A 13,551-nucleotide genomic window follows, 5' to 3' on the forward strand; every position below is an offset into this window, starting at 1 on the left:
GAGACGCTGATTGGGTGTCCATTCAGCCCGGAGAACCGGAAGTAGTCTCAGAAGGGGAGAAGGCAAACTGATATTTTCGTTTAATGCAGCCTACTATTAGTCTGTGAGCTATGCAAGTGTCTTATGAAATGTGTAATTGTATTCGTGGATGGTCTTCGTCGACATGAGGTAAGAACCTTCTTTGACCACAGCTACTATGCTCCAAATGGTAGCTGCTAAAGACAACACTGAGGCTAACTGTGTGTTATTTATGCAACACGTTTACGTTAAACCGCAGGAGACCACAGGCTGGAGCTCAGAGTGAGTGAAGTCCAACAGGAGCCAGTCGAAAGCTATTAGTTTTTCAACGCCACCTCTTCGTTTGTTCACTGACGGTACAAACTGTCTGTCAATAGAGGTGCAGTTAGTAGCCACCACAAAATCAATGGAATACAATGTAAGAGCAAATTCACTGAGATGAAGTGCGCATGGGACAACGTTAGTCCAGCATAGAGATGCCATTGTAATATATGATTATTATGCATCAGATGACTATCAATACGATAGGTGCTCTCAGGGTCGCCGCTAGAAATGTTGGGCTCTATGAAAGAATATAGTACTTGAAAAGAAAAATATGCGCTAGAACAACCCAACATGAGTTTCATAAGCACTCTTCAACAGCCCCAAGTGAGTTAGATAACTACTAAACATATAAATATACATTTACAAGTGACTTGTGGACTTTGTGGTTCAATAGAAATGGACAATATATATATATATATAAAAAACGTTTCTTAAACACACTATTGAATTTTACATCAACAAATTAGTCATAACATGCTTAATTTGTTTTTAAAAAGCTTTTATGCAGAAATATTTGCGGGAGCTGCAGGGCTGGTATTAATTTGAGTATATAGGACTAGTTTTATTCAAGGAAATACATTAGTCACACCAGAAACATCACAAAAGCTGTAGTTATATGGTATTACAAGTTAACATAAAGAACTCAAGGTGATGGTCTCTCTCTCTCTCTCTCTCTCTCTCTCTCTCTCTCTCTCTCTCTCTCCACATACACACACAGACAGACACACACACATATTCACAGTGCGCAAGAGGTAAAACACTTCCCATCCCTTTAAATTCCAGTGTGTTTGCATGACACCCCCAGTTTTTATGTTAAAAAAACATAATATGAAATATTTTCAATATACTGTGATACTATGATAATGAGATTCCTTTTGGAGGGTTAACACAGCCTGGCATATGATATTGATGATTAACTATAGAAACATTTAATAGAAAAATTCCTGTTGTTACAGTAAGGAAAGATATATCCCTCTCCCAAAACTCCTATTTAAAAAAAGTTTTGAATTGAGAAATCTGAATTGGTGATGGTGTGTACATGTGTTTGAGAGAGACAGAAAGGGAGAGAGACAGGGAGTGAGGAATTATAACATTACACAATATTATTTATCTGATTTGTTTACCTCTGGATACTGTCATAACTGCACACACACACACACACACACCTTTAAAGCTCAGCACGCTGTAAATCATGTATGGAAATATATATATATATATATATTATATGAACATAATTCCCCAAAAATACACACCTTTGGAAAATGTCAAGCCATATGCATTAACAAAGCCAAAAGTATCAAAAAAGAAAACTGAAAAAGCCAAAGATTTCCATAAGTTGCCCCAAGGGTTAACTGCAGCTATGTACACCTAAATAAGATGGAAACAGTGCATGGTAAGAATGATTTGCTGATTCCAAGCTAGGAATACATCTCAATAAGTATGTTTGCAGATACTTACTGTTTAAAATAATTGCATAATGCAAGTTCGGTTTCAGAGTGTCTGCTAATACCCTGTCTGTCCTTGTTTTTCAGCTTGGTTTAGGATGTCAAGGGAGGATATTGAAATTGCCGGTGGATAAAGACGTCCCATACATTTCCATATTCTCTGTCTTAGGCCTTCGAATGTCTTTGACACTGACAGCTATGAGTGACAGCGCCATGACCAGCAGGCACCAACAGTGGTCAGGGGTTGGGCAAACGCAGCCGCCTCCCCGTGGCCCCTATATCTCAGTCATCACCAACAGGTTAGCTCTGTGTCTGCTTCACATAAGTTCATTTTAACAAGACCACAAGGCTCTCTTCCTACCGTACTGACATCCACACACACAAAAACCATGTCATCGTATCATTTGAGCAGTGTATTTTGAGTTCCTGCTTTCCTCTCAATATGTCTTGTTAGGTTGTAGTAAAAACCTTTTTTTGTATTGTAGAACCACCAACCTTGTGATACGAGGAGCCATGCTGTTCTCTGTGGGTGTCTTCCTGGCCCTGGTGCTGAACTTACTTCAAGTACAGAGAAACGTAACTCTCTTTCCCCCTGATGTCATCAGCAGTATCTTCTCTTCCGCCTGGTGGGTGCCACCCTGCTGTGGCATGGCCTCAGGTATGTGAACACATGCCCCGTAATGGGTTAAAAACGTCCTGTCTGGATTATTTCGATTATTACTTTTACAAAGAGAAAAGTGCTGCACATAGATGCACTGTATGAATGGGTGAATGTAAAACTGTACTGTAAAGGGAAAGTGCCTATAAATACAGACCATTTACCATTTACATTTCTTGAAAGATAAGAGGAAAACAGAGTAAGTACAATGGGAAGAAAAGTCCTGTTGGTATTCCCTCCCAAGCTGAAATGTTCCCAGAGGTGGTTTTGAGGTCTCGTTTACAGTTCTTGTAGCAAATGTTTTCATACAGCAGAAGTATTTAATAGCTCTGAGAACAGCACACAGCTATGCTAGTCTCCACTGTAGCCAGAAGACCATCTCAAAATTTCACATACACATTAACTGCCAGATTTGCCTTCGTCCTCACATACATTGTTGTACAGCATGTGGCTACAGATTGATCACAGTAGGAGGATAAATAAAGATCTTGGTACAACAGATGCAAACAGAAAATAGAAAGAATGTTTACAACTCACATATAAAAATACCACTTAATAAATGTATGTCTAATCTTATGGAAGCGTATTGCATTCACTTGAGAAAAAAGAACGTTCCGAGTAAGTTTTCATCCCCCAACAAATTGGTGCTGTTCTTCTGAATTAATGAGAAAATTATCGCGGAAATTCCAAGATAAGTTTTAATGAAAAAGAAAAAGCTGTTTTCCTGAAGCTCTCACCTGTGTTGAGTACTGTGGTCAAGCCAGCCGCCTCTCGCGTTTGCGTGGTCAAAACAGCAGCATTTAGTTTTTCAAGTGCGCAATTGATTGAGCATTTACGGTAACAAATGTGGAGCTTAGAGGAGCTGTTTTTTTCCTGTTTTTAAAATTTTATTTAAAGAGTTCAGTTTATTTAACATATAGAAAACCGTACATGCCCCTGGTAGTTTTTCTCTTAAAGTATATAAGTAAGTAAGTATATACGTAACAGTATATAAACATAATTCATGATGAATAAATTCCCTCCACGGAATGAACCTCTTCTGCTATCTTTGATGAGGGATAACAATCTTTTTTGCTTTAAGTTCTTATGGCAGCATTATTTTTGGACTAAGTACTAGTGAGACTACTGCCACAAATACTGTAAAGTACTTATACTGTGTACTTTCTGAGTAATCTTGTGTCAAAGTCCCCTCCACAGAACAAGGATGAGCCTATTCTGCTATGTTCTTCATGAGAATGATATTGTTGGACTTAGTAGTAGTTAGACTACTGCCACATTAAGTACTTATACTGTGTACTTTTTGAGTAATCCTCTGTCAAAAGGACAAAGCCTATCCTATCCAAAGATAACACTCCTGACTGTGGTGAAGTTTTGAGAAATTCCACAATTGTCCCACATTTGTACATTGAATTGGCTTCAAGTCTGAAGCTTGGGGTGCTTTCAAAACACATTGCGCCAAAAGGTCTGACAATGATTGATATATGTGGGAACTGTTGGGTTTCTCTATAAATGTTAAGGTCTTGATCTTATTATGTTATGATTTGGCCCTTAAAATTGAACTGGACTGAATACCTTTATTATAATTCATTCTTCTTTTTGTGATGGATTTTTTTTGTGAAGCACTTTGTAACCTTGTTTAGATAAGTGCTATACAAATAAAGTTATTATTATTATTTATTATTGTTATTATTATTATTATTATATTTGTGTTCAGGGAAACTCTGACTACACACTAAGATTAGGATTAAGAAGTCCTTTATTAGTCCCGCAATGGGGAAATTTGCAATGTTACAGCAGTAGAAGTCATCACATAAGTAGCATGCAGTACTTGGGTGAAGGAATATAAAGAAATAGAAATATACAACAATATATAGAAAAAATATAGATGTAGTTAAACCAGTATATACAGTGTAAAGAAATATATTATGTGTCAGAATATGTACAGTGAATGGATTGCACATAACTGTTTTTATTGCACAGAATTTTTTAATTATGAATGAATATAGTACAGGGAATATTGCACAGTTGAGAAATGTTAAAGTGACAGTCCATAGTGGTGGTGTATGTCGTTTTACTTGGAGCAGAGCACTACACCAAAATCAAGCATTATTACTATATTTATGTGGAGAAATACCACAATTAAAAAGAAGGGTGATCTATGTTTTACCTTTATTTATTTGAAAGTCACTTGTTATTTCCATAAATCAATGTCCACGGTTAAATACAAGCAAACAGATACTGCTTTCATCAAAGGCCATTGAAACCAATGAAGAATGGCTCCTCCAGCTAATGTTGCACCATTTTCATAGGGAATTTAGGAGCCCCTCATATACTGTATGTGTACAGAAAATACCCACATTTTTCTTTTTCTTTTAGGGTATTTATAATTAAAAATAAAATTGTATAAGCAAAACTCACTTTTCACTCAAACATTTTGACGATTGTTTGTATTATCTAAAAACCAAAGTACATTCCAAAGTTCCATAGCCATATAACCCTTTTGTGCCCGCTATGGAAGTTTTGAATCTACTTTGGCTGTTATCTGTTTGCTTGTATTGCACCTCGGATATTGATTTATGGAAATAAGTGACTTTCAAATAAATATAGGGAAAACATAGATAGATTACTCAAAAAGTACACAGTATAAGTACTTCATAGTATTTGTGGCAGTAGTCTAACTATTACTAAGTCCAACAATAACATTCTCATGAAGAACTTATGCCAAAAAACTTTTTATCCCTCATCAAAGATAGAAGAATAGGCTCATTCTTGTTCTGTGGAGGGGACTTTGACACAGGATTATTCAGAAAGTACACGGTATAAGTACTTTACAGTATTTGTGGCAGTAGTCTCACTAGTACTTAGTCCAACAATATCTCATGAAGAACCAATGCCAAAAAAGATTGTTATCCCTCATCAAAGATCGCAGAAGAGGTTCATTCTGTGGAGGGAATGCAATACGCGAATGTGAATGCAATACGCTTCAGTATAATCTAAACATTTAGGCTCGTGTGGTGTCATCCAAGTATCTGAGAGTGCTCAATGCATGATGGGAGTTCCCCCAGCAGTCTATGCCTATAGCTGCATAACTAAAGGATGGTTCAGGACTCACCTGATCCAGCCCTCACTATAAGCATTATCAAAGAGGAACGTTTCAAGTCTAACCTCAAATGTAGATCTTCCGAAAAACAAGAGTTGGAGCTGGTTCCATGGGAGAGGAGCCTGGTAGCTGAAGGCTCTACCTCCCATTCTACTCTTATAGATTCTAGGAACCACAAGTGAGCCTGTATTTTTGGAGTGAAGTGATCTATTAGGACAATATGTGGCTATGAGCTCTTTAATATAGGATGGGGCTTGATTATAAAGATCTTTTTATGTGAGGAGCAGCAGGATATTGAATTCTATTCGTAATTTTACAGGGAGCCAATGCAGAGAAGCTAAGACAGGAATAATATTATCTCTCCTTCTAGTTCCTGTCCGCACTCATGCTGCAGCATTTTGGAACAGCTGTAGGCTTTTTTACAGACTTACTGGGACATCCTGATAAAGAATTACAATAATCTAGTCCGAAGCTATCAAAAGCATGGACTCTCTTGGCATCCCTTTGAGACAGGAATTTTCTAATTTTCATGATGTGGCGCAGGTAGAAGAAGAATGTTTCTCTGAGGTTTTGAGGGCCAAGTATAATGACTTCAGTTTTGTCTGAATTTAGGTATAAAACGTTCGAACCAAAACCGAAATTGTGGTCCAGACGTCCACGGTTTCAGTTCATTACATTACATTACATCACATTTCATTTAGCTGACGCTTTTATCCAAAGCGACTTACAATAAGTGCATTCAACCATGATTACGCGAAGACGGAACCATGACCCGTCCCCCTGCCGAACCCCACTTGCTGCCACAGCAGCAGGGGCAGACACACATTGGTATCCTTTTACTGTACTGTACAAGGATTGTGCTGTATTACCCTGCCGCATGTCCTCGATCCTCACTCCCCCACTGACCTGCGCTCACTTTACACATCAACAATATACACCAACACTAATCAGAAGCTATAGGATCTGCAGTACTGAAGACGTGACGCGACAGCCAGGACGCCAGGGTTAAAGTGACCAGAACGATTCATGATCCGACATCATCGATTAGTAACTAAATACATGTGATGGTCAGTTTGTGTGAAGTGTGACAGAGACGAGCAGACACACACACTCACACACTCCTACAGACAGAAGAGAAGTTGTTTCCGCAGATTATGATGAGATGCTGTGTTTTAACTTCATTGTTGCAGAAGAAGCAATGCCACGTTTATCCAGGAACATAAATAAGGACAGAGGATGTCGCACCTTGTTAAGCCCTATGATAAATATGGGCTATACAAATAAAAATTGATTGATTAATTCATTGAAATATGAATCCAGCAGGTTTTTATAAAGATCAGCTCTAAGTGTGAGTGATTAGAGAAGAGCAGAGGAGCAGAGTAACTTGTTGACCAGCGGGGCCACTCGAATACTGTTAAGGCTATAATCAGAAAATGACAAACTCTTGTTTAACAGAAAAACATTTTACAAATCTGAAGCAGAACATTAAAACCAATTCTGTAATATACCTCTTCATCATGCTTGCACAATAGATAAGCTATATGTATATATACATGAACGTGTGTGAGTAGGGGTCATAACTGTAGTGTAAAGTGCTTTTAGTGGTCATCAAGCCTAGAAAAGTGCTATATAAACAGACCATTTACCAAATCATGATAATTATCATTTAATCATCTAACTTTAATGTGAAGTGTTTATTTAGTTTGTTGTCATGTCAAGTTTCTTTATTACCTTTGCTCTGAAAGCTCAACACACTACACTTAGAATAACACTTGAAAATAGACACAAAACATGCAACATTTTTCAACACATAGAATACCCACTGCAAATACTCACAACACAACCAACTACTCAACACAACTAAGTACTTGCAACACAACCAAATACTCACACTACCACCAAATACTCACAACAGAATCAAATGCTTGGTAGTATTTGGTAGTGTGGTAAGCCTGCTGCAAAAATGTAGCCTCATTGTGTTGTCTAAATGACTGTGGCAACTTACTTACACTGTTTGCACTATTTTTAACAGAAAATAACTTTTTGCACAATTGTGTTAATGTACTGAATTTTTCACTTAAGTATATGTATTTAGATCGAAATTAACCAAACGCAATTTGAACAATTTCTATTGAATGCCCCTAGGCACATACAGTCTGCCAGGTGCATTGCATGAATTAACTATTATTATCTAATTAAATTAAGTATAACATGTTTAGATAGGCTTTTTTTTTCTTAGGATGTTGGAGGGGCCACAGCTCCCTGTATTAACCAGCTGCCACTGCTTTGTTGTGTTGTGAATAATTAGTAGTGTTATGAGTATTTGGTAGCATTGTGAGTATTTGGTTGTGTTGTGTGTATTTGGTGTTGTTTTCTATTTGCCTCGTATGTGTTTTCACATTGATGAAGATTTTTAAACCATTTGCATGTGTTGTGTCTATTTGTAAGTGTTATCTTAAGTTGCAGTTCTTTAAATTATCAGTAATTATATACTTTATAGTTGTTTGATCAACATTCCATGATGTTAAGTTACTTAAATAGAATATGTGGCCCAGGAAGCTCACCCTGGGCCTGTCCCCTGTCGGCTCATCCAGGAACCCTTCCATGGCTGTCAGTGTGCCATTAGAATAGTGTAGATGTTAGCTGAAAGCCTATTCTCAGCAACACAATACCAGTAATGTTGACGCTACCACTGTAGCAGTCAAAGCTGTTTGTGTTGCCTCTTGTTTTTCTGCCCTATGCTTATTTCGCCCTTTTCTGCCCTCTAGCAATGATTGGACTGCTGTACCCCTGCATCGACAGACATCTGGGTGAGCCACACAAGTTCAAGCGAGAATGGTCAAGTGTGATGCGCTGTGTGGCTGTGTTTGTGGGAATCAACCACGCCAGTGCTGTATCCTTCAAGATTTTTAAGCTTTATGGATCTGTTGCTGTTCTTTCTTATAAAAATCAACCAATCTTTCTAAGATTTAATTGGTTGCTCTTTGTAGACTGTATTTCCATTGCATGCACAATATTATGTACACTAGTGCATATACCACAATAAGAGAAACCTGTTTGTGTACACAAGCTGTTTTCAGACATGTCCTACGGAGGAACTCCGCAGAATTTGGTCTTGACTTTCTCTGCAGTTTGCCTTTCACACATGAACAACACAGCAGGAGGTTCTCCACTCAGAGGTGTTCACAACAGCAATAAATCTTCCAAAGGATTCAGGTGAGGGGTGGTGCAGCAGGCGGAGGCAGGATGTAACGGTATTTCTGTTGCGGAGATCACTTGATTTTGTTTACATTACATCAACAGCGGTGTTGGCTCTTATCACCACAAAATGTCTTGACGTCTTTGTCAGTGTCTTCTACTTGTGTGGCACCACTTTTTCATATTGAGATATTTGTTAACTTTATACTTTTTTTTGTAATGCATCTGTTGTGTGTTAGAAACATCATCATTGCGCCCCTAAAAGATGTTTGTGCCAGCTGAATAATATTGATTGATATTGATATTATGTGATTGATTGATACTTATGACTGCTTTTGGCTCACCATGCTCACCAACAGTAAAGCTTTGTAAATACAGAAAGTTCCTTGACCTTACTCTGTCAGAAAGTGGACTTTGCAAACAACATCCAGCTGTCTCTGACTCTGGCAGCGCTCTCCATTGGTCTGTGGTGGACATTTGACCGCTCACGTAGTGGCTTCGGCTTGGGGATCAGCATAGCCCTGCTGGCAACACTGGCCACTCAACTCCTGGTTTACAATGGAGTCTTTCAGTAAGTTTGCATATTGATACAATGAGGGAAGAGTGTAAGCCTGTGACTGTTTTGGGCAGTTTAAATTGTCAGCCTACAGCATTGAGTTTGTCACTGTGTTTATCTACGACGGTATTATTGGTGCAAAACAACTGAACACCTGTGACAATGGAATTTTTACCTGTTCTAGAAGTAGTCCCTCATTTGTATCAATAAATTTGAAGTCATAGAAAGAAATGTTTTACACAAATACGACACAAAAGTTACACCTTCTCAAATAAGATCTTTTTTTATTGAACCATAAGGTTGTCTGATCTCTGAATGAAGCCCGCCCCAGTTTTGACAGATACACAAAACATTTCACTGAGATATATGGTGCAAAAGTGACACTGTGTAGAAGGTTTTTAATTTATGATTTCTAACACAGGATTTGTGCACCTGTAATGATGAATTTGAGTTGTAACTGTTGTGCAACTCCTAAAGCATTTTTCTTTACAAATTTACAAATGTACAAATTCCACTTTCAGAGGTGCCCAGTTGTACCTTCATAATTATCTTTCATGTATCATAAATAAAGCCAAGTGTAGTCGCAGTCGTATTCTCTCTTTAGCATGGCTGTCTTTTAGACCTTATGAATTCTCCTTCACATCTTTATTTGACCTTATGACATTTTCCATTGAGGCAGAGGAAACAAAATAATATAACTTTTGTACTGAAGTATTTTGAAAATGATAAGCTCGGGATGTGTTTTAGAACCCCAGCGCAGAGGAAGAACAGTGAGCACGAGTCAAAATGGAGAGTTCAAGGGTGATTTTTTTTTTCTCCGGGAGGTCGTCAGCGAGGGGGGAAGGCAGGAGGATCGTCTGATTAATTTAAGCAGAGGGGCCGAGGATGAATAACTACCACAGTAGTGACGAGGACGAACTGGCGATGACTGGGAGCACAATCAGGTTAGATATCCTGTTGCTGATCAGCGGATGTGCTGCAGGTGCGGTGGTGAGCTGTCCATGGCCGTGCCTCCGCCGAGTCATCAGGGAAAGATGGCACACACCTGTGAAGGGGAGAGAGACAAGGGAAGGGGGAGAGAAACTGGGCAGCACAGAGGAGCTGTGACAGTACCGAAGAGGGGTGGGGTCCAGGATGAGGAGCAGAGAGATCCAGGCGCGCTCCTCGGGACCGTACCCATCCCAGTCCACCAGGTACTAAAACCCCCTGCCTCGCCTCCGGACATCCAGGATGCGGGAGACGGTGAATGCTGGATGATTGTCGATGAACTGGGTGGGTGGAGGGGGTTTGGTTGGAGGGCTCAGAGGACTGGTGGAGACCAGCTTGATGAGGGATGTGTGAAAAGTGGGGTGTATTTTGAGGGCGGATGGGAGCTTTAGGCGAACTGTGGCTGGGTTGATAACCTTCTCTATCTCATAAGGGCCCAAGAATCGGGGGGCCAACTTTCGTGATTCGACCTGGAGTGGAAGGTCAGCAATACCTTTTTATCCTAGTGTGTATGTGGGAGCGGGGGTTCGTCGGCAGTCGGCCATCCTCTCGTTCCTGGTGGCCGTGCTGCCCAACGCTGCCCGAGCCTCCAGATCCTACGGCAGCGGCGAAGGTGGGACTGAACAGAGGGAACGGCCACGTCCTCCTGAGAAGGAAACAAAGGGGGTTGGAATCCACACATGATGGTGAAAGGTGTCATACCTGTGGCAGAGCTTGTGAGGGAGTTATGGACATATTCAACCCAAGCCAGGTGGGAACTCCAGGATGAGGGATGTCGGGCAGAGACACAGCGTAGGGCTGCTTCCAAATCCTGGTTGGCCCGCTCGGTCTGCCTGTTGGTTTGAGGGTGATAGCCGGAGGACAAGCTGACTGACGCCCCCAGCGACCGGCAGAAAGCCCTCCACACCTGGGAGGTGAACTGAGACCCTCGGTCAGAGACGATATCCAGGGGTAGACTGTGTAACCAGAACACATGCTGGGTCAGGAGGTCAGTGGTCTCTAGGGCTGAAGGGAGAGGAGCAAAGTGCAAGACCAGTGACGTATTCCACAGCTATGTGGCACCATGAATGGCTGGGGATGGGTAATGGTCGAAGCAGTCCAGAGGGAGGTTGGTGGGAGGCCTTTCCGCAGGCGCAGACTAAGCAGGCGGAAAATGAAGGACTGAGTGTTCTGGGCAATGGTAGGCCAACAGCAGTGTCGTCTGGTGAATTCCAGGGCTCGTTGGACACCGGGATGGCATGTTAGCTTGGAAGCATGCCCCCAAAGGAGCACTTGGGATCTGATGGGGGAAGGAACATAGAGGCGGTTAGGAGGACCATTATCTGGACCAGAATCTGTCTGCTGGGCCTCCTTACTCCGGGTATCCACCTCCCAGAAAGCAGCTGCCACAATGCACCAAGTAGGAAGGATGGACTCTGGAGGTTTGCTGGAGTTCTCAGTGGCCGTCTGTCGAGCGTGGGCATCAGGTTTCTGGTTGCGGGAACCGGGTCTGTAGGTTTGAAATAAATTAAACCTCCCCAAGAAAAGGACCCACCTAGCTTGTCATGGGTTTAATCTTTTAGCTGACTGAAGATAAGCCAGGTTCTTGTGATCAGTCCACACTATGATACACTATGATTGGTATATTTCTGACAAATCAACTTTGTTACACAGGATGACACCATTGTAAAATACATTTTCTAACTAGCTTTTTCATTTCTTTTTTTAATTTGCACGTAAAAGATTTCCTTTGTCTAGATATTTTGGGAATAATTTTGTACTAAACACTTAGCCAAATCAAGATTGGCAGAGCAAACATTGTTGAAAGTTAAGTGTTGGTATTTATTATTTAGAGAATTACAAGTTGCTTTTATCTGCTTCTTTTCTGCACAGGTACACTTCTCCAGATTTCCTGTACATTCGCTCCTGGTTACCTTGTATCTTCTTTGCAGGGGTGATAACGATGGGGAACATAGGACGGCAGCTAGCCTTGGTAAGAAATTTATGATTTACTAAGATGAATAATATAATATATATTGTTATGTAAAAATATCTAAAAATGTCAAGATTGCATTTGTGTGTCCTTCCAAGTCCATGAACCAGAGGGCGGTTTGAACCTAGTGTTCCCCCAGTGTTGACAGCTGTTCTGGCAGTTTGTAATTGATGTGTGATGGAGAAAGTGCAGCAAAAAGATGCACTGTGAATGTATGGGTGAATGGCAAAACTGAACTGTAAAGGGATTTGAGTAGTCATGAAGACTAGAAAAGCCCTATATAAATACAAACCATTTACCATTTAACAGAAACTGGCCATGAAAGGGGATTCAGCTGTTTGTCTCTAACAGTTCTTCTTTTCTTGTGATTTTTATGTCAGTATGAATATAAGTTCATTCAAGAAAAGAACCATCAGGACTGAGGAATCACTTGGTTCCATTTGGCCTCTACTCACAATGGCATTGTCTCTGTACCAACCTGAAGCCAGTTACAGGTTATCAGAGAAAATCTGAGGCTTACACCAGACCAGGACCCAGCCATGTCAAATGAGCCCCACTCCTGATTGGCTGCCCATTGCTTTTCGTTGGACCAGACAGTATTTTTGAATGGTTTTCATCAGGCCATTCAGAGCTTGGAGCGGTTAGTGGCTACAGTGTAACATGAGAGAATTTGTTGTGTTTTTTCTTTGGTGCAGTTCATCTTTACTCATCTGGAAAGAGATTAGCAGCGAAGCGTCTGTCGTTCTTCAGATCAGCTCAGATGTTAAAAATCTTTGGCTACATTATGCCAAACAAACTCTTATCACCTAAGTCTGTCAAATCCTTCCTGAATCAGTGGAGAACATGCAACTTATTGAATTTATATCGAGAAAGATATGCATTTACACCAGACCTTGTATTGTATGTAATTACCTTATATCTATACTTTAACTTTCTTGATAAGGGAAGGATGCTGTGTACTGTATGTGCAGTGTTCACCTTCAGTGGATTTTTCGACCTAACCACACTGATACGTATATATCATAGGATTCAAATGAAAGGTTAAATGAATAAAGACAGCTTTTTTATTGACTGCAAATCTCTGAGGTTGGAAGTGAATGGTGAATTTGTTTCATCCAGACGTGACAACACTTTTAATCACATTAAGAAGTTTTCTCAGGAAATCACATTAATGTTTTTAAATACGTGCCTAAATTCAGGGAACAACATTTTAGCCATCTCAGTTGCTTGTTAAAATGGTTAAAAAGCAATGTTCACTTTGCCCAAAAAATTGAAATGCCAAATTTCTCAGCT

General features: G+C 40.2%; 1 protein-coding gene across 5 annotated transcripts; it reads left to right on the forward strand.

Moving 5' to 3' along the window:
• insig2 (insulin induced gene 2) lies at positions 1 to 13,325 on the forward strand. 5 transcript variants are annotated; one of them, XM_035174176.1, is made up of 8 exons: positions 1 to 168; positions 1,875 to 2,086; positions 2,273 to 2,445; positions 8,314 to 8,438; positions 9,148 to 9,314; positions 10,282 to 10,492; positions 12,159 to 12,258; positions 12,639 to 13,325. In XM_035174176.1, the coding sequence occupies exons 1-8, from the start codon at positions 124 to 126 to the stop codon at positions 12,641 to 12,643; spliced, it is 1,038 nt and encodes a 345-aa protein (XP_035030067.1). In that variant the 5' UTR covers positions 1 to 123; the 3' UTR covers positions 12,644 to 13,325. The 5 variants fall into 5 exon arrangements, with proteins under 5 accessions (XP_035030067.1, XP_035030070.1, XP_035030071.1 ...); XM_035174178.1 differs by having other exon boundaries at positions 31 to 168; positions 1,957 to 2,086; XM_035174179.1 differs by lacking the exon at positions 10,282 to 10,492 and having other exon boundaries at positions 2 to 168.
• The last annotated feature ends 226 nt before the right edge of the window (positions 13,326 to 13,551 follow it).

The sequence above is a fragment of the Hippoglossus stenolepis genome, chromosome 13 (genome assembly GCF_022539355.2).
Source record: "Hippoglossus stenolepis isolate QCI-W04-F060 chromosome 13, HSTE1.2, whole genome shotgun sequence".
NCBI lineage: Eukaryota > Metazoa > Chordata > Actinopteri > Pleuronectiformes > Pleuronectidae > Hippoglossus > Hippoglossus stenolepis.

Coding starts and splice junctions, on each gene's coding strand:
- insig2 (XM_035174176.1), top strand. CDS start 124: ATGAAATGTGTAATTGTATTCGTGGATGGTCTTCGTCGACATGAG. Junction 2,446..8,313: donor CTGCTGTGGCATGGCCTCAG/GTATGTGAACAC, acceptor TCTGCCCTCTAG/CAATGATTGGACTGCTGTAC. Junction 9,315..10,281: donor GTTTACAATGGAGTCTTTCA/GTAAGTTTGCAT, acceptor GATGTGCTGCAG/GTGCGGTGGTGAGCTGTCCA.